We start from the raw sequence: 22,097 nt of genomic DNA on the forward strand, positions 1-22,097 counted from the left end.
TCAAAATTAAGAGACCCTGGAGCGATGGATTGCCCCCACGTCTCGCGCCTGTCGGGTCGCTGCGGGGCCTAGAAAAGTGGCCCCCGATTAATAATCACTTTTCTCCAGCGCTTCCGAATTGCTTCACTCGAGTCAAGCCAAGCCAACGGCGATGATGCCATTTAGGTCGCGCTATACGTTCTCCTATCGGTGATTCGCTGTAAACATCAGCAACAATGCGACGACGCACGCGCAAGAGCGTCATCCAGCTGGCCTTCTTCATCGGGATTCTGAGCCTGATTCTCTTCCTCAATAAACCCCCGTCCCCCGGGCGGACATTCGCCTGGACCAAGATCACCTACCGGACCACCGCGTCCCAGCTCCCCGGAGCCCGAGGCCTTTGTCCTGGACTCGAGGAAACTGACAAGCCGGCCCTCGTCGTCTCGCGGGTCACCAGCGATGACTCGGCCTGGCTCGACGCGCTGCGCGAGCAGTACCATCTCTGCATCTACACTGCGGATGCTACGGCACCGAAAAACCCGGAGGCCACCCACCTCCAGGTCCCGGCAAACCGGGGCCACGAGGCGATGGGGTATCTGACTTTTCTCATCGACAATTACCACCACCTCCCGGCAGCGGGGATGGTGTTCGTGCACGGCTCGCGCTGGGCCTGGCACAACGACCACCGGGAGTACGATAACGCCGCGCTCCTGGCCGCGCTGAACCTCACGTCCGCCCTGCAGCCCTGGGGGTACCACAACCTCCGCTGCGACTGGAGCGTGGGCACGTGTCCGACCACCCAGCCCGCCCAGGGCAGCCTAGAGCTGCGCCTGCAGTCCGTCCTCGAGCCGTGGAGCGCCCGCATGGCCTCGGACGTGGCACTCCCGCGCGCGCTGGCCTCACTTTTCGGCCATCCCGGCAGCAGCGCCCACGAGACCCACGCGCAGACGCAGGCCCTCCTCGGCCGCAACGACCCCGTCCGCGCGCAGTGCTGCGCCCAGTTCGTCGTCGCCCGCGCCAACGTCTGGCAGCACTCGCAGGACGAGTACATCGCGCTGCGCCAGTGGCTGCTGGACGGCATGCACGCGCGGGCCCCGAACCGTCGTGGAGCAATGCCGGCGCCGGCGGACGATCGCGTGGCCGGACGCATCCTGTCGTATGTCTGGCATATCCTGTTCGTGAAGCAGAGTGCCGTCCGCCCGGACGGGGAGTTGGCCCCCGGGCTGGTGGGTCTGGATCGGCTGAATCGCGTGGCATGTCCCAGTGCGCAGGAGTGTTACTGTCGGCTGTATGGGCGGTGTGGGCTGGAGAGGTGCTCCGTCGGCAGCTGTAAGGGGGAGTATGTGGTGCCGCCGGAGTATAAGGTGCCCGAGAGGGTGATGAAGGGGTAGATTCTGTGGGGGCTGGACAGAGTACCTTGAAGGGTATTGGGCCTGTATTTATACTACTTGTAGGGGATTGCTTATGCTCGGGATGGGATACCTGCTGGTTCGGGTTGTTTGTTCATATTGATTGGTTTCGGGATGTGGTATATACTTAGACTGAGCCTTATTTTGGGATGATTTTACTTTGCATGGATGGGATGCAATTGTCGATTGGAGTTATAAGACGTCGCAAAAGTGCACGTACAATAGTCTTGATAAGCCACTGGTGTGTGTAGAGGTGCGTGTTCATTTTTGCTTCTGCAGCCATGTAGGCTGCGTGACGGGAGTCGCGACACATAGTCCAGCATGCTACCTATATCAGAATTACATCCACACCAATAGTAGATTTGTATATGTAGGATTATCCAGGTCATCTGCAGGTGTACAGTACACGACCGATTCAAACCCCCACATCGCAAACATGGGGTATGACCGAAGTTGATCTGGATGACCGGGGCATTTGCTGAATATATCTAGCGCGAACCAGGAGGCGACATACGGCAAATCAGGTGAACAGAAACGGGCAAGAGAGTAGCCTTAAGAAATGAGATATTCTCCGCATCTCAACAGAAAGATTTATACTACAAACCGAAAATCAATATCAAGCACGAGATCCTCGGACATCATCGTGCTCTCATGGGAGCTGGATCCAAGCGCGAATAGAATTGATGCCTGAGGTGTTATTTCGGTGGCCTTCATGCCTGAAAAGAGGAGTGGTCACGTGATGCAAGAAGTGCAGGGTGACTAAGCGGGCCGAGCGGATCACCTCTAGAATGAGGTTGCCGTGATTGGCTAGCCCTCCCACAGCCGCTCAGTGATCAACAAACCATCAGCATCGCAGTCTCCATCGTTCCTACCATCAAAATCAGCATCATATCGTGGCTCTTGTTCCATAACTCTCGAGCTGATGCACTGCAACTTTGATCTGCTTTTAAATCAGACTGTCGAGATAAGGAGTACGACGCACGCAGGGCCGAATAGTCGTTAGCGCCAACAACCGGAGAAATGAGGCCGTTGCGAGCGAGCATGGCGGCCATGGCCTAGCTGCTGATGACGCGGAGGGCTGCGTCATACTTCGACTTCAAGCTGGACTCTGAGGAAGCCTGCAGCCACTCGCAGGCTTGCTTGAGTCTGAAGACAAGTATCGCCCCCGCCTCCTTGGTCGGTGATGGGTAGATGGACAGTCTCAGCCATGACAGCGATGCTGACAGTGTTGATGCTTCAAAGTATTTGGAACATAGCTGAGCCTTCAGAAAGTATGCCTTCTGCTACGATCAGTCGATCGAAACCAGCCGACGAGATCATGCCGGGTCGAACGCTTGATTGCGAATCCGACGCACACGTCCGATCTACTGGCTTTCCTCGCTGCTCTCAAACTGCAATTCAAGTCCTGCATCAGATAGTGGATTAGTAGTGGATGGTGGCACGCTGCCGGTACCAATCGTCGTCAGACATGTCCAAAGCTCATTTCACTCAGCCCGAGTGGATGCCAGTGTCTCAAAGTCGAGGGCAATACGCATACCCGGCATATCCGATCCCTCCCCTCGCTACGAGGCGCACCATATCATCAAAGCACCTGTTTAAATAGTACTTCAAGCCTTTCCACACATCCTAGGATGAGCAACTCGCTCTGCAGAAAACAAGCATCATGAGCAAAGTTCATGTCGGAATATGCATGAGACATTGTCGGTGATGGCGCGCTATGGCGGTGGATGATCCGCAGACAAGTGGATCCGACCAGGTCGGACTTTGGTTGGACCAATCTCTCAGTCTACCATCACTCGGCTTCGGCGTACCCAAACCACCGCATTGTCTCCGTCGGATGACAGCAGTGGTCAGGACAGGAGCGCCATGAGGTGACTACCTACAAAAGACAGGTCGGCGCCAAAGCAAAGCAGACAGAAATCTATATAAAAGACGGATCCCGTCCGGAGTACGTCCTCTGTCCCATTCTCCCATGGTTGGTATTTGCGCATGATGATGATTGCGTTGTCTGTGCCTGACCCGGATCAATATCCGATCTGGACGGCGATTGGCTCAGAAAGGAAGGACAGTGCCTTGATGCCACAACAGATTTGGGCGTTGTCGTGGTGGCTGTCATGCATGGTTTCGATCATTCCCTCGGAATATGATTTCATTACTTTTCCAGCACATCCCGCAAGACGAAGCAACAATTTATGATCAACGCAGCCAGATAGCCCTTTGCAAGCAGAGAGACAGAGATCTCCATGGCGGCCTTGGGTCCTGAATTTTGCCTCTGCTGCTTCCCCCCTATTCAGTTTGCATTGAGTTTTCCCCCTTTCTCTCGTGAATGGTTGATGGTTCGTTCCGAAAATGGAATTTTGCGTGGTCGACTAGTTCTGACTAAGAGCGTCCGCTGTGGGGAATCTCTCGGTGTTAACGTCTGGCCGACATCGGCCGTTGACCAATTGACGGCGACAATGACTCGCTTGGTCGGAGATACTGTCGGACCGGACTCCACAGCCTGCGCGTCCACAGCCTTCTGGGATGGATTGCGCCTTCCAACTGGCTTCTATCGGAACCACCCGTGAACCACACGCGGTCTTAGCTACGATAGTCTGTTCTGCTAAATTCGCCGACACTTTTCTGCTTGTAGGCATCCTTTTTCTGCCAGCCAATGGGCGAAGCCCGGCTGCTGCCTTCACTCCACCATAGGCGATCCGGAAACTCTGACCTGCCGACGAATTTTCTCGACGAGATGATCTCCTTGTTCATCTCGCGATGGTCGTTCGCATTCATCGCGCGCAGCCTGTATGCGCTGACAGGAATGCGTCCTCACCTCAAGTGCGGGCTACCATGCTTGAAATGCATGCGAGATTGACTCTCATATTTTCTACTTGTCATCTCGAGGGAAATGATCGATCTTAAATGTGGTCGTCCCGTTGTTTGCTCAACTGTGTTCCCCCTGCGCCCCGGAAAAGGATTTTTGCTCGAGTGGATCCCCAATAGCTGACGACAAAAGATCTCGTCTCGGATGCGCTACTGACAGAAGCCCGTCAGCTGTGAGCATGCCTCTCATTTTGTAACGCACCGTCAACCCCCAGTTTTGCGTCCTGCTGGCGGGCCAAAAACAGATTCTGCCCTCCAGGATGATGACCGGTGTTGGCTGGGAGGGGGCCTGAGTTCTTGTTGCCTGTGTCGCCCCCCTCCCCAGTCGAACAACCAGGACCTTGATATTTCAACTGTAGTGAACGGACAGTGCTCCTCTTGGTCGAATGACATCGCCACAACGGTCCCATCCCAAGGCTTAGACATTGCGCCTCGGGACTCTCAACCTCCCTTCTGCTCCCGTAGCACACTGTTTCTTGCCCCCTATATATGGTTTTTGGGCACGTATCCACTCTTGAGAACTGTCGGTTTACCCAGGCCCCCGTCCAACCCAAGAGCATTGGCGTTGCGTGGTTCCGTTGCTGGTCTCTGCCATAATCTCATTTCCCCTTCGCCCAAGAACTTCTGTTTTTATTTTTATCCTTCTTCTTTTGATTAAGCGTTATTTTTGGTGTCCTACGGTCCCTGCCTGGATTGCCCCTCCGAGGTTCAATAAACTCCTTTAACCTTTGCTTGTTCAAAAGCAATTGTCCAGACATCCTCACAGGCTTCCCATCTTCCACTCGTGTCAAGATGGGTACGCCAGGACATAACTACGGGAGTCATTCTCCCCAAGAGAGTGAGAGCAGTTACTTCTCACATGCTTCTCCCACCCACAATGTGAGTGTTCTGTCATGGTCCCACCGGCCATTGCGACCGTTGGCTGTGCCTAACCCCAGCAGCAACAACCGTACCACAGCGACGAGCACGAGGAACAGGAGCAATCCCTGCTGCAGCGCAACCCATCCAGCCACTATGGCGGTCCATTCGAGGACCCCGCCATGTCCACCGACTCCCTCCGTCGGTACACGCTGCACGACCCCGGCGCGACGGTCTTCGCGACGCCCCCCTATCAGGAATCCGAGTCGAGTGACATCTACGATGCCCGATCGACCACCGAAAAACCCGCTTCCCAGGCCGGCAGTCGCGCGGGCGCCCTCCGCCGCTTCGGAACGAGAAAGATCAACCTGGTGCAGGGTTCCGTCCTGAGTGTCGACTACCCCGTCCCGAGTGCCATCCAGAACGCGATCCAGCCCCAATACCGTGAAGCGGAGGAGGCATTTGCGGAGGAGTTCACACACATGCGCTGTAGGTGCTTTCCGGCCACGAGGGGCGAAGGGAGGGGAGCTGACCGAGATCACCTCTAGACACGGCGGCCACGTGTGATCCTGACGAGTTCACGTTGCGGAACGGTTACAACCTGCGGCCCGCGATCTACAATCGGCACACCGAACTGCTGATCGCCATCACATACTATAACGAAGACAAGGTCCTGACCGCGCGTACCCTGCACGGTGTCATGCAAAATATCCGCGATATCGTCAACCTGAAGAAGTCCGAGTTCTGGAACAAGGGTGGACCGGCGTGGCAGAAGATTGTGGTCTGTCTCGTTTTCGATGGTATCGATCCGTGCGACAAGAACACGCTGGATGTGTTGGCAACAATCGGTATTTATCAGGACGGAGTGATGAAGAAGGACGTCGACGGACGGGAGACCATCGCCCATGTGGTAAGTTATCCTCTTACCCAAGTGATGATTTGCGACCGCCTTGCGGGAAGGCGGGCGGATGGACCCGGCGATTGTCTCAGATCCGAGTGAACAAGGCAAGAAGTACTGACAATCCTCGCCACTAACAGTTCGAATACACCACTCAATTGTCGGTCACCCCCACTCAACAATTGATCCGTCCCCAGGGCAATGAGTCGACCAATCTGCCCCCCGTGCAGATGATCTTTTGTTTGAAACAGAAGAACAGCAAGAAGATCAACTCTCACCGCTGGCTGTTCAATGCCTTCAGTCGAATTCTTAACCCCGAAGTGGTCATCTTGCTGGACGCTGGTACTAAGCCTGGCCCCAAGTCCCTGCTGTCGCTATGGGAGGCCTTTTACAACGATAAGACCCTCGGTGGTTCTTGTGGTGAGATCCATGCCATGTTGGGTCAGGGATGGCGCAAAGTCCTTAATCCTCTGGTTGCTGCTCAGAACTTCGAGTACAAAATCTCCAATATCTTGGACAAACCCCTCGAAAGTGCGTTCGGTTATGTCAGTGTCTTGCCCGGTGCCTTCTCCGCGTACCGCTACCGTGCAATCATGGGCCGACCGCTGGAGCAGTACTTCCACGGAGATCACACCTTGTCCAAACGCCTCGGTAAGAAGGGTATTGACGGCATGAACATCTTCAAGAAGAACATGTTCTTGGCTGAGGATCGTATTCTTTGCTTCGAACTTGTGGCCAAGGCTGGTTTCAAGTGGCATCTGAGTTACGTGAAGGCATCCAAGGGCGAGACGGACGTTCCGGAAGGAGCGGCAGAATTTATCAGTCAAAGAAGACGTTGGCTGAACGGTTCGTTCGCTGCTGGTCTGTATTCGCTTATGCACTTCGGTCGGATCTATCGCAGTGGTCACAGCATCATCCGTCTCTTCTTCCTGCACCTTCAAATGATCTACAACGTCATTCAGCTCATTATGACTTGGTTCTCTCTCGGTATGCCCTGTTCAATAGCCTCGACTTGCATCTATTCGTTCACACTAATATTGTTTCACAGCTTCCTACTGGTTGACTAGCTCTGTCATTATGGACTTGGTGGGTACACCTAGCTCTCACAACGGCAACAAGGGATGGCCTTGGGGAGACGAAGCGTCGCCCATCGTCAACAACTTCATTAAATATGGTTACCTCTGGGTTCTCGCGCTGCAGTTCATTCTGGCTCTCGGTAATCGGCCGAAAGGGTAAGTGACTGTCCGGCTTCTTCAGCTTGAATGCAATGCTCACATTTCACCCAGAACTGTCGTCCCCTACACCCTCTCGTTCATGTACTTCTCGCTGGTCCAGATCTACGTCCTGGTTTTGTCGTTCTACCTGGTCATCAACGCGTTCAGCTCCGGATTGTTCAACCTCGACATCAACGAGAGTCTCACGGACTTTTTGAAGTCATTCTTTAGTTCGTCAGGTGGTGGTATCGTCTTGATTGCGCTCGTCTCGACCTATGGAATCTACATCATTGCCAGTGTCCTCTACATGGACCCCTGGCACATTCTGACCAGTTCCTGGGCCTACTTCATGGGCATGACCACTGGTATCAACATTCTGATGGTGTACGCCTTCTGCAACTGGCACGACGTTTCCTGGGGTACCAAGGGATCCGATAAAGCGGAAGCTCTGCCGTCCGTGCAAACCAAGAAGGACGATGACGGCAAGCAGAACTTCATTGAAGAAATCGACAAACCGCAAGCCGATATCGATAGCCAGTTCGAATCGACGGTCAAGCGTGCGCTGGCACCGTGGGTCGAACCCGAGGAGGAAAGTGGCAAGAGTCTGGACGACGCCTACAAGAACTTCCGTACCATGCTGGTTTGCCTGTGGGTGTTCAGTAATCTGCTCGTGGCGCTGCTGATCACCAGCACTGGTGTGGACAAGATGTGTTTGACCGTAAGTTCCACTCGTGACTCTACTAGTGCTTGTCTGGTTGCTGACCTGAATTCTCTAACAGAACACCTCCACCACCCGCACCTCCTGGTACTTCGAAGTCATTCTCTGGATTACCGCGGGTCTCTCTTTGTTCCGCTTCCTCGGATCGCTCTACTTCCTCGGCCGCTCTGGTATCCTCTGCTGCGTGTCTCGTCGCTAAGTTACCTCCCGGGGGTTTGAGGCAGTGCTTTCTGCCAGTGGTGTGTCGACGCTGGTCTCAGTGTCGATGGGGAGGAAGAGGGCAGGATTGTATGTTCTGTTTGTGTCGTGTTTTCCAGCGCGTCGCTCTTCCCTTGGGATGTATACCTTTTGGAACTTCAAGTGTTGATCATTCTTTGTTTCTGTTCGATTCTCATGCAATGACCATAATAGAGCGGTTTTTTTTTGTTCTTACAAGAGTTCTTCCAGTGAAGCACGCAGAGGTGGCTTTAGATTGTATTTATCTAGAAAGTTGAATTTAGAGCTTATGACTGATATCGTTCTCACATTATTTCTGATGCCTGAGTGATCCAAGGTCCTATAACATGACGGGCGCAGATGGCGTAGTAGTAGAATATCATCGGCTAGGCTTCGTGTAGCGGCAAGAATTGAAGTCCTTATTCAGCCTCGTAGGCATCGGGTACAAATTCTGTTCTAGCTAAAGATTCAATTTTGAAACACCATAACTGCTTCCAGTAGTCTAAAACGTTCATTGCTGTGTACGCATTTGACAGATGCTCAAGACTACCTAGTTCTGGACAGCATATGGTGGAGTCTCGAGAATAGCAAGGTGGAACCGAAACGCTTGAAACATGATGCTCCCCTCACTCGACGTTCTTCCAGCGCCATACATCATCCTCTTTCAACTAACAAGACCCAGAAAACCCCATATCACTCGACATTTGAAGCAGCCTTAGGATCAAGCACGTCGTCCAGCCCCTCCAACTCCTTCCTGACCACCGCACACCCCTCTTTATCTCCCTGGTGCGCCTCGACCATCACATCAACCGCCATTCGCGTCGCCCTCCACACTGCACCATTTGCACCATTTGCACCCCTCGCAGCCTTTAAGTGCGTCTCATCTAGTTCCTCCCTTCCATCATCTCCATCGTGACGCCCTTGAGCTGGACATGCAGGTTCTGGAGCTTGGCCTGGTGGGCGAACTGCTGGCGGTCGAATTCGTTCTGGGCCGCGTCACCGGCGCCGATGATCTGGTGGGCGGTCGTCACCCAGCTCTGAGCGGTGGGGTGGCTGGACTGGTGTTGCGCTTCGATCTGGGTGACGAGGCCCTTGATGTCGGAGATGAGGCGGGGGTTGGTATCGATTGTGTTTGATGACTGCGATGGCTGAGATGGCTGAGGGGTAGAGGTGGTGGGTGGTGGGAGGACTGTAGGGTTCGACTCGGTGCCCGCGGGCAGATGCGCGGCGCCTCCCCGCCTTGTGTTCCGTGCTCGGTTCATCTTGGTTCAAGTTGAGTGCGGCAGAGGCGGAGGTTTCGTTGATGAGAGATGTGGTAGGGAGGGAGTAACTCATGGTGAAGCCGGTTGAATAGGTGGATGGATGGATGGATGGATGGATGGATGGATGGATGGATGGATAGCAAAGGATATGGTGATGGCTTGAGCTCGGTTATGTGTCAATTCTGAAGGATGGATGGGAGGAAGAAGTGAGAGGTGTCAAATATCAGGGATGAAATCCAGTCAAAGAGCGAACAAAGATGAGCAGCCCCGACAGGCAGTGGTGAATGGATGCTCGAGATGCCATGGTCGGGCCGAGAAGGATTTCCGAGTCATAATGAGAAGCGCGGAAAGGTTGAACGTTACCCTCTAGCTAATGATAGTCATATACACCTGTGTCATTCTCAACAACCTGAAACGAAAGCAATTCTGCTATGCCGGCACTATTTCATCATGGAACAACGCCCTTTTCGGCATTGGTATACCAAGAAATCAAACTGCTTTACAGTATGGAATCCTAGGATGGGGTGTGTTTTGATTGCAGGCAAGCATCGAACAAGAAAATGTTCACGTGTCAACTCTCGTGCTCAACCCCATTTAAGTTTCATCAATGGGCTGCGATTGATCCTCTCTTGATAGCCATGCTACCTCTCTCCAAAGGTCTCTGCCCAAGACTGCCAAGCTCGTATATATGACCCTGGCTCTTTTTATCGGGAGGCATTAACCCGCAACAACCGGAATTCGGGGGGGGAATACCCCGCGATTCCCCACAAAAACATCCCCGGCCTCGGTCTAGGTTGGAGGTCCACCACAGCTCCCGAGGGGAGCCTCTTATAATTTCACTTCAGGGTCTCTTCTCTTCACCCTGTTTCACTTAACAACAAGGTTCAGTGGCGGAGGAGATACCATGCCATTCACTCTTGGATCAATCGCTGCACCCGTGCTCTGGGGTTGCCTGGCGCTGACTCCCCTGGTCAATGCTCACAGGTATTCCCCAATGGCGCAGCTTGCAGCAACAAATCTGGGAACTAACTCTGCAGTAGCAAGGAGACGCTGGTACGTCCTACACGCTATCGGACCAATGCCGGTTTCCGGAATTATACAAGCGACACGCAATCTCCCTGCTTTACCCTCGACCCTCAAACCCCTTTGGTTACCTTGGATTACGGCACTGAGGCTGCAGGCTTTCCCTACTTTGAGGTTGAATCGCTTTCAACCCCTGTTCAAATCGAAGCAAAGTATAGCGAGCCTTATACCGGGCTAGATGAGCCATTTGCAGACGGCCCCTTTGACTTTGCCAATGGTCTCTCCAACACCTTCCGCGTCGAGACCTTCAACGTCACTTCCACCGGGCGCGTCAAGTCGTTCTTCATCCAGGGGGGTCAGCGTTGGCAAAACCTGAAACTGCTGACCGATGGCAGCATTCGTATCTGCGATATTGGATTGAGGTCTGAGAATGAACGAACGCCCGTCGACCGCCTGCCAGGCTTCTTCGAATCGTCGAACAGTCTATACAACAAGATCTGGGCCCTGGGGGCGCGAACGGTGCAGCAAGCATGCATCGCAGCGGGCGCAGCACCTTCGACATGGGAAGTTACCGAAGACGGAGTGTATCTGCGAGGCCAGCAACCTGCCCAGTCGGTCCAGGGAGCATCGTTTGACAACTACACCCTGACATTCGATACGAAGATCGTGCGCGGCGGGACTGGCTGGAAAGTGGCCGCCGGCGTGGGCGGGTACGGCGCCTACTTCGTCCTCACCAGTGAATATCCTTCCGACTCAACATTCGTCAACGTCAACCGAACGGTCGTGCCGCCCAACACTCTGGCGGTGGGCTATGGATGGAACCTGGTCAATCAGACTTCCCTCACCTCAGGAAAGGTCAATTATTACCCGCTGCCATTTGATGTCAAAGAAGATCAATGGTACCACATCGCGACCTTGATCAATGCCACAGGATACGGGGTGGTAGTCAACAAGACTGAAGTCTTTGTGCCCTTGGCCGATCTACAGACTCCGGCTGGCACAATCGGAGGGTCAGGCAGTCTGACGGGTGGCACTTGGGGATTCGGCCCGTACCAGGACCAGGTGGCATTGGTCAAGGACGTGGAAGTGCACGCTCAGAACGGAACCGTGCTCTACCAGAATCCGATGACCTCGGATGCAGTCCTGGAAGAATATGGCGTTCTGCCGAACACCCACTCGGTCTGCCTGGATGGTGCGAAACGCGACCGACTCGTGTGGTCGGGCGACTTCTTCCACACCTACCGCATCGTCCAAGCCAGCACCTATCGCAATGACTTCATCTCGGGGACTTTGGAGTACCTCATGGACCGTCAGGCAGACAACTCGTCGGTGTACGAGGGGCTCTTCAGCATGTCGCCACAGATGGGCCAGTCCGCCAAGTACACTGACATTTACAGCTCCTTTGGTCTGCTTGACTACCAGTTCTTCACGTTGGAGGCCGTGGCTGGGTACTACAAGAATTCCGGCGATCGTGCTTTTCTCCAGAAGTATTGGTCGAAGATTGAAAAAGGAGTTGAGGCGGTGCTGCGGCTCATCGACGAGCAGACTGGTCTGGCAGTCACTGACAACATTGGGGCGTTCTTCCTGGGGTCGAGCAATGGTACTGCGGCATCGGCCCTGCTCGCTCACACTCTGAGCGGTATGGCCGACCTCGCGATTGCTGTGAATGCGACCGAATCGGCTTGGTCATGGAGCCAGTCTGCTCAAACCATCAAACAAGCCGTCAACCAGCATCTCTGGAACCCGGCACTGGGGATCTATGGCGTGGACATCAGCACTCTGGACGAACAGGCCATTGCAGGCAGCGCATGGGCGATTCTGTCCGGCATCGCCAACGCGACCCAAGCCCAGTCTACGATTGCGGCGCTTTCATCGCTGCGCCTAGGGATCGGGTACAAGAGTTCTACTTCGGTCGCAAACTCCTCGAGCACCAACCTTGCACCGTTCCTGTCGGGCTTCCTGCTCGAGGCGCTGTTCCAAGCAAGTCGCAACAGCGCGGATGCATCGACGGAGCGAGCCACTGCCATCAGCGTGCTGCTGGACCAATTGTGGGCCGCAATGGTCACCCAGGATGAGTACTATACAGGAACCTCGTGGGAATATCTGTACCCTGATGGTCGCCCCGGTCTGGACTTGTATACCTCCCATGCGCATCCCTGGGGCGGCGCTCCGACCTATGTCCTGTCGGAGTATGTCCTGGGCGTTCAGTCCACATCGTCTGGATTCAAAACGTGGGTGTTCCAGCCTGCAATTCTGGATGTGAAAGTCTCGTGGGCCCGAGGTCGTGTGCCCACCCCTCGAGGGCCAATCCAGGCTAGCTGGCGGTTGGGCGGTGCCGACAAGAAGAGCCTGCAACTGCAGGTTTGTGGGCCGAAGGAGACGAAGGGCGTCGTTATCTTGCCGTTTGCTGTTGAATCATACACAGTCGATGGGAAGCCGACGAGCAGCGGCAGAGGGACACTGGAAGTCGCGGTCGCTGGTGGATCGTGTGCTGATATTCGCGTATCACTTCCATAGACTTGAGGATATTTCTTGCATGTACATACCGTAGAGTCAGACTATTCAGCATGATTATACATCGTCAGTTATCTGGCCCTCTGCTTCGTTTTCGGGTTGGCAGCCACTCTTACCAGCGGCGCTATCAGTGTCACCATGCTCATTCTAGTCTTGTGTCTTGAAAGTGTACTTCTTCTCCACATCCATTGTGTCCAGTTTCTCACAGACAAAGATGTATTTGATCAGGCCTGCTTCGCAACCATCTTCGCTCTCGCCCTCCGTGGTCTTGGGCACGCGACCAAGCGTGGCGGCAGTATGCCCGTCGCCACCATACCCGGAGGCGAAGCGTTGCCTCCGATGACCGGCGCAGTGACCAAAGGAGATGGCCATCCCGACGGCGTTCTATGTTCTGGCGTGGGTGTCCCCTGTGTCTGCCAACACGTCAGCAAGAGGTTCTTGGATGGACATCGGGGGACGGATTTGAATGTTACCAGAGAGCGGTCGACGTTGGAGATGAAGGGGGTAGGGGAGAAGGTGGATGGAAATGTGAAGGTTTAGGCGGAGGTTTTGTGATGAAGAGTAGTTGGTCGAAAGACATGTTATGATGACGTTTTCTTGGAATTAATATGTTCAATAAAGAAACAAAACACGGATCATGCTGGTCATGTGTCATCCAAGCGAGAGTTCTCCTATTCACTGCAGTCAGTACTCTCTCCCAACTTGTAACTCAACAGAAACCAGCTTCAGGTATTTTCTTCCTGGCTTGGCTGACTTCTTCTTCTTCTTCTTCTTCTTCTTCTTCTTCTTCTTCTTCTTCTTCTTCTTCTTCTTCTTCTTCTTCTTCTTCTTCTTCTTCATCTCACCACTTCAGCTTTTTCTATCTATCTCTTTCATATTCATCCAGATTCCATCTTCTCCATCCACCTTTAACCACTTTCCGTTATTCGTCATCTGTCATCCGTCATCCTTACGCATCCAAGATCCTTCTCCTCAGCTGTCACACTGCCGTCTTTGTCATCCTTCCCAGAGTCATGACAACCTCATCACCGAATCCTCCTCTCTCACGCCTCCCTCCCGAGCTCCGCCTGATGGTCTGGGAGGCTGCGCTGCCCGATCCGGTCGTCGACCCGCTGTACACCTGGCGATACGACTGCTGGACAGCCCGACTGGACGAGACAAAGAACGCCCAAGACGAAAAGAAAAACGAGCTTCACATCGAATTCGACCCGCGTCCGTTAGACTGCTATGAGGTCCATCTTCCACACTTTTCCCTGAACCACGAGGCCCGATGGGTCGCCCTGCGCTGGCGGGAAAAGCAACAGCCCCGCCTACAGATCCGCTACCACAAGAAGACGCGCCGGTTCTCCGTCGTGCGGCCGTTCGATCCTACCCGTGACACCGTCTATATCCCGTACCGTCAATGGTTCAACTTCTTCCCCAATGCCCATCGGATCCGCAATTTGATGTTGAAGGCGGGGGTGGACCAGCAGCTGGCGCACATGTGGCCCTGGAACCCCCGTCCCGGCCACCCCACGATCGTGAAACATCCGACCCCGCTCACCCGCCTCGCGTTCCCCAGCAGCCTCCTCCACAAAAAGGGCGCGGAGCATGTGTGCCCGAGTTGGAAATGGTCCAGTCCCCATCCCGAGTGTCGACAGGTCTCCATTGTGAGCAACGCCACGGGTGACCCCCCGGCGAGATTCGCCGATATCGACGTCGTGCATCGAACGTGGGAGGTGGTGGAGTGCCCGAAGGAGATGAAAGTCATCGTTTGGGTCCCCATCCACGACAAGCGCAGAAGGTGGCACACCGGGTACAGGGAGTGGGACGAACCGTTCGTCCAGCAGCGGCGTGCTAAGGGTGATCGCTTCAATGCGGACCTAGCTCGGATCTGGTCGTGTCGGAACAGTATCCTAAACGAGGATACCGGAGGGGAGGATTATCACCGGACTGTGACGGAGAGGATTGAAAGGGGCCAACCACTTATGGTCAGATCTGTTGTTGCGGTTAAGAGGTAGGGAGATGGCTGCCTGCGGTGGCAGGATAGTATGATCCCTGTATTCAGTGTCCCTTAGCCTCTAGATTTAAGCTCTCACTGGAGCCTTCTCTCTCTGTCGGGCTTAGAGTGTAGTCATCTCTGATATAAGGATCAATAATCTGATCTAGTTGTCATGTTCTTCTAAGGATTACACCGGGGAGCGGGAGTGTATGTAAACCCCACACAAGAACTGACTACCACATGTTCTATTGGATACATAAGTCTAAGAAACTAGTAATGAAGTGCAGCAAGAATCGTGACATACATTATAAGGGGGTATATAACCGTGTTATCCCAGCCAGACCAACACCAAGTGCAGAACCCAGAGATCCAGCCCTAGCAACTCCATCCGATAATACCACTATCCCCACCCACCCAACATCACACCTCATACCTCTCCTCCCCCTCCCATCCATCCTGATTCAACTTCTGCCCCCGCTCCCCCTCCCCCTCCCCCTCCCCCTCCCCTTCCCCCAAAAACCTCCAACAATTGCCCCGCCGTCAAATGATCACCCACACTCTCCATCCGATGGACATACACGCACCGCCCCCCTTTGAAAACCCACTCCCCGCCATTCAAATTCCAAGGCCCTCCCCGCAACGCACGCCTCCACCCGCCAGCCGAGAACATCTGGCGCAGGGTGCGACCCAGCGCCCGCACAAACGACACCTCGGTGTAGGCGGGCGGGCGCGTGATGCCGTGGACGGTGCGCTTCATGCGCAGCTCCGAGTAGATGCGGCCGGTGGGGTCGGTGTAGACCGGAAACCGGGCGGCGGTCTCGGCGACGTAGGGGACGATGCGGGCGGGGTCGCCGCAGCCGATGATGATGACCTGGCAGGGTCCGCCGCCGCTGCCGGTATTTTGTGGGTCTGGGAGGGAGGCGAGGAGACTGTCGCTCAGGTGGTGGGAGAGGGTGCGGACGTAGGATTGGTCGTAGATGCAGAAGAAGTGTCTTACTTTATCTCCCAGGGGGAGTGAATGTTAGTAGGGGAGGGGGGGAGCATGGCTGAGATAGCGAGGAGGATTGAGGTTGCAGAGCAGAGCGGGGTTGAGATAACTAGCAGGGGTATATGTATATGCTAAATCCAGGGGGGGTATGGTCAGGCCAACGCACTGAAAATCACCAAAGTCGTGATATTCGACCCCTTGCCGGCGATCAAATCCCCAAAGCGGATGCTGCCGCCCGCCGAGCTCTGGAGTTCGATCTCGTACGCCTCGTACAGGCTGTCTGTTTTTGGGCCGTCTGCGGCTTTTTCTTGGTCATTGGATCGTCCCGGGAGGATGTGTTCGTTCGACATATTCGCATGTTATAGCCAGCATGTGTTTCTGCAGGGATGAGGGGGTAAACAAGCAGGGATGATGGGGTGTGGCAGATGCTTGGTTTTGTTGTCGGTAGCTCATACCTACGGGGGATATTCCCGCCTGGCACAAACGTGGGACAATAGGCTGATTGAGCTTGGCGCGCAGTCGTGATGTCATGACCGGTGTTTATCAGAATCGTCCATGGGTACAAGTAACGCCCCTTCTTTCCCATCTGGCGGAAAACCCGGGGCTGTGGTCCAGGCCTTTGTTCGTCCTCAGGCACTGGTGTTCAATCAGCGATTTGGAATGCTTCCAAAGGGCGTCGCGGGGAAGGTGTCCGCATTGGGACGTTGAGATGACAATATTCGGATTTTCTCGGCTGGGAATTGATCATCCAGCTGGCAAGGTTCTGTTCTTATCGTTGAGATCGAGATCGAGATCGACAGACCGAATGTCGATTTGCGATTGGTCATAATCTCTTCGCGTCCCGCTGGCTGATAGTGGATACTGTAAAGTATATCCAACTTGATAATACTTAACTTGGCTGATCGGCAGTGCCAACGGAACGTGTGCCGAGCCCTAATCCGCCTCCCCGTGGGGCAGGTCAATCTGGCCTCGATCGGGTTCTCCGGCCTGCTATCAGACAGTCTATAGTGGTCGTCCCCCTCCCCCCCCCTGGTTTCATATTTGGCAATTGTAAAAACATGCCTCGTGCTGTGATATATAATTTTTGCAGATTTCAGGAGAGATCGATATCTCCGCATCTTGAACGAATTCTCAACAGACAAGTTGTGAACTGCACCGGTGGAAAAAATTACCGGATATGGAAGGTCCTCCACCGGAAGACGCTCAGACCTTATACACGCAGCCTGGATATATAAAACACCCCAACTCTCTACGACATCCCAAACAAACCACATACAACTTCATAGTCTACCAGCCTATCCAAGCAAGATAACACAACCATGTCCCACAAAATCACCGTGACCCTGCCCCAGCTGGCCAAAATGATCGACCACTCCCTCCTGCATCCGACCATGACCGACGCCGACATCCGTGCCGGCCTGCAGATCGCCCGCGCCCACCACGTCGCCACCGCCTGCGTCAAGCCCTACGCCATCCCGCTCGCCAAGCAAGAACTCGCCGGCTCGGACGTCCTCATCTGCCCGGTCATCGGGTTCCCGCACGGGAACAGCACGACCGAGATCAAAGTCCTCGAGGCCACCGCCGCGGCCCAGGCGGGCGGCGCCGAGATCGACATGGTCGTCAACGTCGGCAAGGTCCTCGGCGGCGACTGGGTGTATGTCACGGAGGAGATCCGCCGGATCAACGAGGCTGTCGTCGCCAACGGGGCCGCCCTCAAAGTCATCTTCGAGAATGATTACCTGCAGCCCGAGCAGATTGCGCGGCTGTGCGAGATCTGCTCGCAGCTAGAGGTGGCGTTCGTCAAGACTTCGACCGGGTATGGGTTTGTCAAGCAGGGGGATGGGTCGTATAAATACAGGGGTGCGACCGTAGCGCATTTGAAGTTGATGCGGGAGAAGTCCGCGGAGAAGGTGCAGATTAAGGCTGCCGGGGGCGTGAGGACCTTGGATGATCTGCTGCATGTGATGAGCTTGGGCGTGACACGTATCGGGGCCACTGCGACGGTTGCCATCCTGGAAGAGGCCAGGAAGCGGGGGATTGGGAATGAGCCGGTGGAGGTGGCGTTTAAGCCGATGGTGGCGGAGGGGATCACAGGCGGCTATTAGGTCCGCTGATTATGCTTCGGAATTTGAGCATTCATGGGTTTCTAGTTTCACAGGATCGACTCGGCAATTCGCGGTCAAGTTCCGAGGTCACCATGAAACAAGGGATCATGGTCGAGATCCCATAGCCACGTCTGTTCCAGGATCGGAAAGCCGTCCAGGGTTGGCGGCCACAGAATCGGGTTTTCTGCCGTCTCTTCCTGTTCTCCGCAAGGTTGGGGGGCATAGGATAGCAATGCTGAATCATGTGTTAGTTTGAGAAATGATAGAGGAATGAGAAATTCGACCTTGGTCAAAATCGTGCAAGGCATCCGTCATTGCAGGGTCATTGGTGTACAAAATGTCATCTGGACTCGGTAGGGCGCTGGGAGCACCACGGTCAAGAGTCGCGACGCCCTCCGTAGTAGAGACCTGAGATGTCACATTCCCAGAGACAACTTGCAGCTCGTCCGGCAAAGCTTGCACAGATGGTCTACTTGGGCTATTTGAAAGCGTAGTCGTGCGTTTATTCTTGCCCAACAGCACGTCTAGCTCCTTCTGCATTACAAGCTTGGTCAGTCGCTGGAGGATGTCTAGTCCTTGCTCCGCCACCACCGAGCGCGATTTTAGCGTCTCCTGTATCTCCATCACATTTTGCAGCGCTAGCTTGGAAGCACTGGACTGCTGGTTCAAGGGATCCATGCTGCACAGAATACCCAAGGTAACTCCCGCGGTAAAGGTATGTATGCTGACGAAGGTCACAGCGTAGGTCTCGGCGACAAGCTTCAGAATTGGGCTTGACTGGATAGAGGACATTCTCAGCGCTGCAGTGCGACAAGCCTCGAATGACGAGACGAATGGGTTGGGCTTTGGCTGATCAGCTTGGTCCGAGCCCGCTCGGAGAGTCTCAGAGTCTGTGCTGCTGTGCAGCTTGTAAGACAGAAGAGGCCTGTGCGTAAGAATCATGGCATTCTCGTACGCCAACATCAAAGTCATAGCCTGGAGCTGATAGATGTGGCTCTCGAAGCGCGGCCCCGTCGCTCCGATATCGCGATCTATTTCCTCTGGGGTTGAGTAATTCGCCTGGTCGGAAGTTCGATCCCATTGAAGTTCGAGGGGAAGCTTGGCTTGCCACTGCTGTAAGCGACTATTGTACTTGGCCACTGCTTGGAGGGTGTCCTGTAAGTCCCGTCGTGACTTGATCGGTTTACCATCTTCTACTAGAGAAGGCTTGGTGCGATACAACTCCCCCAGGGCTGCTTTAGTTACCACAGATAGCTCAGACATGAGGCGTTTGTAATACAGCAACGTCGTTTTGGGCGCCTGAAGGTCATCGGGTATCCTCGAACATTGCATAACTTGCAGCTTTGCTGATGGGTCCAAGGGCTCCACGTCGCAATCAGCATCCCAAATACTGTGTGGGTAGCCGTATACCACGGCAGAGAAAGTCTCGATCTCATAGATAGCCCACCAACACCGCTTCCGTGTTTCATACTGCTGGCGAAAATCAGGGGACCCCGAAGGCCGTAACCGGCGGTGCAGATGCAAGGCCTGTGCAATGCGGAGTCCGCAACCGCACACAGGCCATGCCAGACGGGGGGAACCATGGTACAAGTAGTAAGTTCCTAGCAGTACGCAGCTCTGCGCTGCTTCCAGCGAGCCGAGCGACATAACGTCCAACAGTTTGGCTCTTACACAAGACAGGATACGGTCTTTCAGACTTGAATCGACGCCGTGTCTGGTTAGTAATGATCGCCGATATGGGCCCACGTAATGAATCCCGATGGCGATCACCACGAGAAAGGTGGACAAAAACGCGGCATTGGAGTATTCTGCTGGTCGGCCAGGGTGGCGCTGATAGAGCTTCGGCCATCGCTGCCGGAAGTCATCTTGCTGGAAGATCAACATGAACCAGTGGGCGCGGTCAAAGTACGTGTCCACGAGCAAGCTCGCAGCTTCATATGGGGGTATCAATGATAGAAGCTCGGTGGTAGGCAAGGACAAACCGTTGTAGACATATTGTGGCGTGAGCAGAGAGGGATCCCTGCTCGTTGAAGGTGCTGCATCAACTCCAGTGTTTGGGGCCATCGGGCTATCATGTCGTACATTACCTCCTGGGATAGCTGTTGTTGTGCGATCTGGTGGCGCGTGGGTGTTGTGCAATCGGAATGCCTAGACATTTGAGCCTTTGCTCCCCTTTCCATATCATAGAGGAACTTACCCCATCCACTAGAGAGAGCATCGAGCTTGATTGCCAGCATTCATCAGTTGCCGACACTCTTCCGGCCTCTGATATGTCATGTGTCTGTCGAGCAGTAACTGGGTCATCGTCTTGGCGAGAACTGTCCTGCACGGGGAGGCGTTTGGGGGCTGGATGGGAAGCTACAGGATTGTAGGGCCTCCAGCGAGTAGTTGCCCCTGGTGCACAATGAGCCCCGGCTCTGAGGCAAAGAGTACATGGTCGCCGAACATCACACTTCGAAACACATCAACCCAGTGGACAGGAGACGGGGTGTTCCTATCGGGTGCATACCTTGAGCTTCTGGCGTCGACAACGCTGGCACGCGCTCGAAACTTTACTGTTAGAACCCTGCATCCAGCGAAGCACACTTATTCACTATGATACCATATGTGCAGACTGCCTCGCTTGAGAGTAGTTCAGCTGGTGCGTCATGGAGAAGTGGAATCGGAATTATGTCGTTGAGTGGCAGCGTCGAGAATCCATTTTTGGCGAGTCTCCCACCGGAACGCCTTCTTCTTCTGGTAAGGTGTCATTCGTAAGTACAGCATTAATGACGTAAATCTAATGCAGCTGACTCATTATATCAGCCGCATAAAGTTCTATGTGAATACGTTAATATTTTGGACTGCCGGCCATTATACTCTTCTTTAGTTTTGGTTGTTGTACTGAGAGAGCAAAGCTAGTGTAAGCACATTTGATGTCAGAGTTGTTATCACAGTCCTTATTTCCGAGTTTCCTCCTTTCATCTCTGTTCTCACCATGGTCCGATTCATCATTCATATATATCCTTTGAAACTCCGATGCGCATTCCCAGTCACGATAAAAAGCTTCAGTCTCAGTTGTTTCTTGTGACTAACATGAATGACATTTCATCTGGAAGCATATGTGGATTAAGACTTCAATTAGAAAAGAAGGCTGGTAAGAATGCCCGACCGGCCCTTAAACAAACTATCTACGCTGCTCCTGAACCCACTGTGAAGCCGCCTCTTCCCACCGCAACACACGAGCCCCACGAGTCGACAGACGCCGCTCAACCTCGCGCTCGAGCTCTGTTGCCGTCTTTCCATCCGAGTCGTACGTCGAGTGCGCCCCAGCAAGAAGAGTCAAGCGGAACCCCGCCGCCAACGCACCCTTGCAGGTCGCTTCGACGCACTTCTCACTTTGCAGGCCCAGGGCCACTATCTCGTTGATATCGGCATTGCGGAGGCGCGTCGAGAGGGTAGGATTCGACTCGAACGTGTTGCCTGGAGTTTTCAACCTATTGTCAACGTACTGTCATGCGCAGAGTCCGGTAACCAGATACTAACCAGTCTTCTTTGCGACCACGACTTCCTCCTCGACATCCACCCGCGGGGTGAACACCAGTTCCCACGGCTCGCTGCCCCGCAGTAGCGTTCCGTTTGCAGAGGTTTCCTCGTGCTGAATAAAATAGATAGCCCACGGAGATAGTTGGTTCTTCTCGCGGTAGGAATCGATGACCGACCGGACGGCGTTGAGGGTTCCTTCGGCGGACGCGGTGACTCGATCCGCATGCGGGACTCTGGTTGTGGGATCGACGGCAAGCTCTTTCTGGATGTCAATGACGAAGAGAGCTTTTCGAGGCGCCATGGCTTCTGCGTAGCAGTTGGTGGTTGTGTTGTTACGGTGGTGGTGGGATGTTTGTTGATGGAGGAGGGAAGTTGCGGGGCAGTAGTAGCATGCTTGCGCTCACCGGTATTAGTATTACCGCCGATGATCTGCACTAGAGTAATGCATGGAGGAGTTATCGGAGATGGTATGACACCCTGCATAGTCTCCGATCATGCGTTTCTGCCTCTACATGGAATCTCATTTCTAACCCCCTTTTTGG

The 22,097-nt window shown here is 54.2% G+C and overlaps 8 protein-coding genes across 8 annotated transcripts; 5 read left to right on the forward strand and 3 right to left on the reverse strand.

Moving 5' to 3' along the window:
- Positions 1 to 215: 215 nt before the first annotated feature.
- Positions 216 to 1,562, forward strand: ASPACDRAFT_1879413 (DUF3431 domain-containing protein; the record flags this gene model as incomplete). The annotated part of the gene is made up of 1 exon (XM_020198158.1): positions 216 to 1,562. One exon carries the CDS (start codon positions 216 to 218, stop codon positions 1,368 to 1,370), a length of 1,155 nt encoding a protein of 384 aa, XP_020058218.1. The 3' UTR covers positions 1,371 to 1,562.
- Positions 1,563 to 5,233: 3,671 nt separating this feature from the next.
- Positions 5,234 to 8,455, forward strand: chsC (chitin synthase C). The gene is made up of 6 exons (XM_020204705.1): positions 5,234 to 5,600; positions 5,660 to 6,021; positions 6,150 to 6,996; positions 7,058 to 7,241; positions 7,296 to 7,941; positions 8,003 to 8,455. The coding sequence occupies exons 1-6, from the start codon at positions 5,294 to 5,296 to the stop codon at positions 8,138 to 8,140; spliced, it is 2,484 nt and encodes an 827-aa protein (XP_020058219.1). The 5' UTR covers positions 5,234 to 5,293; the 3' UTR covers positions 8,141 to 8,455.
- Positions 8,456 to 10,323: 1,868 nt separating this feature from the next.
- ASPACDRAFT_50697 (putative alpha-L-rhamnosidase C) lies at positions 10,324 to 12,959 on the forward strand (the record flags this gene model as incomplete). The annotated part of the gene is made up of 2 exons (XM_020202379.1): positions 10,324 to 10,403; positions 10,460 to 12,959. The coding sequence occupies 2 exons, from the start codon at positions 10,324 to 10,326 to the stop codon at positions 12,957 to 12,959; spliced, it is 2,580 nt and encodes an 859-aa protein (XP_020058220.1).
- An 850-nt stretch (positions 12,960 to 13,809) lies between these two features.
- On the forward strand, positions 13,810 to 14,960 carry ASPACDRAFT_1886343 (uncharacterized protein). Its single transcript, XM_020198419.1, has one exon. The coding sequence runs from the start codon at positions 13,970 to 13,972 to the stop codon at positions 14,954 to 14,956; it is 987 nt and encodes a 328-aa protein (XP_020058221.1). The 5' UTR covers positions 13,810 to 13,969; the 3' UTR covers positions 14,957 to 14,960.
- Positions 14,961 to 15,199: 239 nt separating this feature from the next.
- ASPACDRAFT_58295 (uncharacterized protein) lies at positions 15,200 to 16,275 on the reverse strand (the record flags this gene model as incomplete). Its single annotated transcript, XM_020203329.1, has 3 exons — positions 15,200 to 15,207; positions 15,583 to 15,933; positions 16,092 to 16,275. 3 exons carry the CDS (start codon positions 16,273 to 16,275, stop codon positions 15,200 to 15,202), a joined length of 543 nt encoding a protein of 180 aa, XP_020058222.1.
- Positions 16,276 to 17,244: 969 nt separating this feature from the next.
- ASPACDRAFT_50698 (2-deoxyribose-5-phosphate aldolase) lies at positions 17,245 to 18,030 on the forward strand (the record flags this gene model as incomplete). The annotated part of the gene is made up of 1 exon (XM_020202380.1): positions 17,245 to 18,030. One exon carries the CDS (start codon positions 17,245 to 17,247, stop codon positions 18,028 to 18,030), a length of 786 nt encoding a protein of 261 aa, XP_020058223.1.
- A 74-nt stretch (positions 18,031 to 18,104) lies between these two features.
- ASPACDRAFT_50699 (transcription factor domain-containing protein) lies at positions 18,105 to 20,248 on the reverse strand (the record flags this gene model as incomplete). The annotated part of the gene is made up of 3 exons (XM_020202381.1): positions 18,105 to 18,265; positions 18,315 to 20,178; positions 20,228 to 20,248. The coding sequence occupies 3 exons, from the start codon at positions 20,246 to 20,248 to the stop codon at positions 18,105 to 18,107; spliced, it is 2,046 nt and encodes a 681-aa protein (XP_020058224.1).
- A 657-nt stretch (positions 20,249 to 20,905) lies between these two features.
- ASPACDRAFT_1886345 (uncharacterized protein) lies at positions 20,906 to 22,017 on the reverse strand. Its single transcript, XM_020198420.1, has 2 exons — positions 21,556 to 22,017; positions 20,906 to 21,492 (listed from the first exon to the last, which is right to left on the reverse strand). The coding sequence occupies exons 1-2, from the start codon at positions 21,854 to 21,856 to the stop codon at positions 21,197 to 21,199; spliced, it is 597 nt and encodes a 198-aa protein (XP_020058225.1). The 5' UTR covers positions 21,857 to 22,017; the 3' UTR covers positions 20,906 to 21,196.
- Positions 22,018 to 22,097: the final 80 nt, after the last annotated feature.

The sequence above is a fragment of the Aspergillus aculeatus genome (assembly GCF_001890905.1).
Source record: "Aspergillus aculeatus ATCC 16872 unplaced genomic scaffold ASPACscaffold_4, whole genome shotgun sequence".
Lineage (NCBI taxonomy): Eukaryota > Fungi > Ascomycota > Eurotiomycetes > Eurotiales > Aspergillaceae > Aspergillus > Aspergillus aculeatus.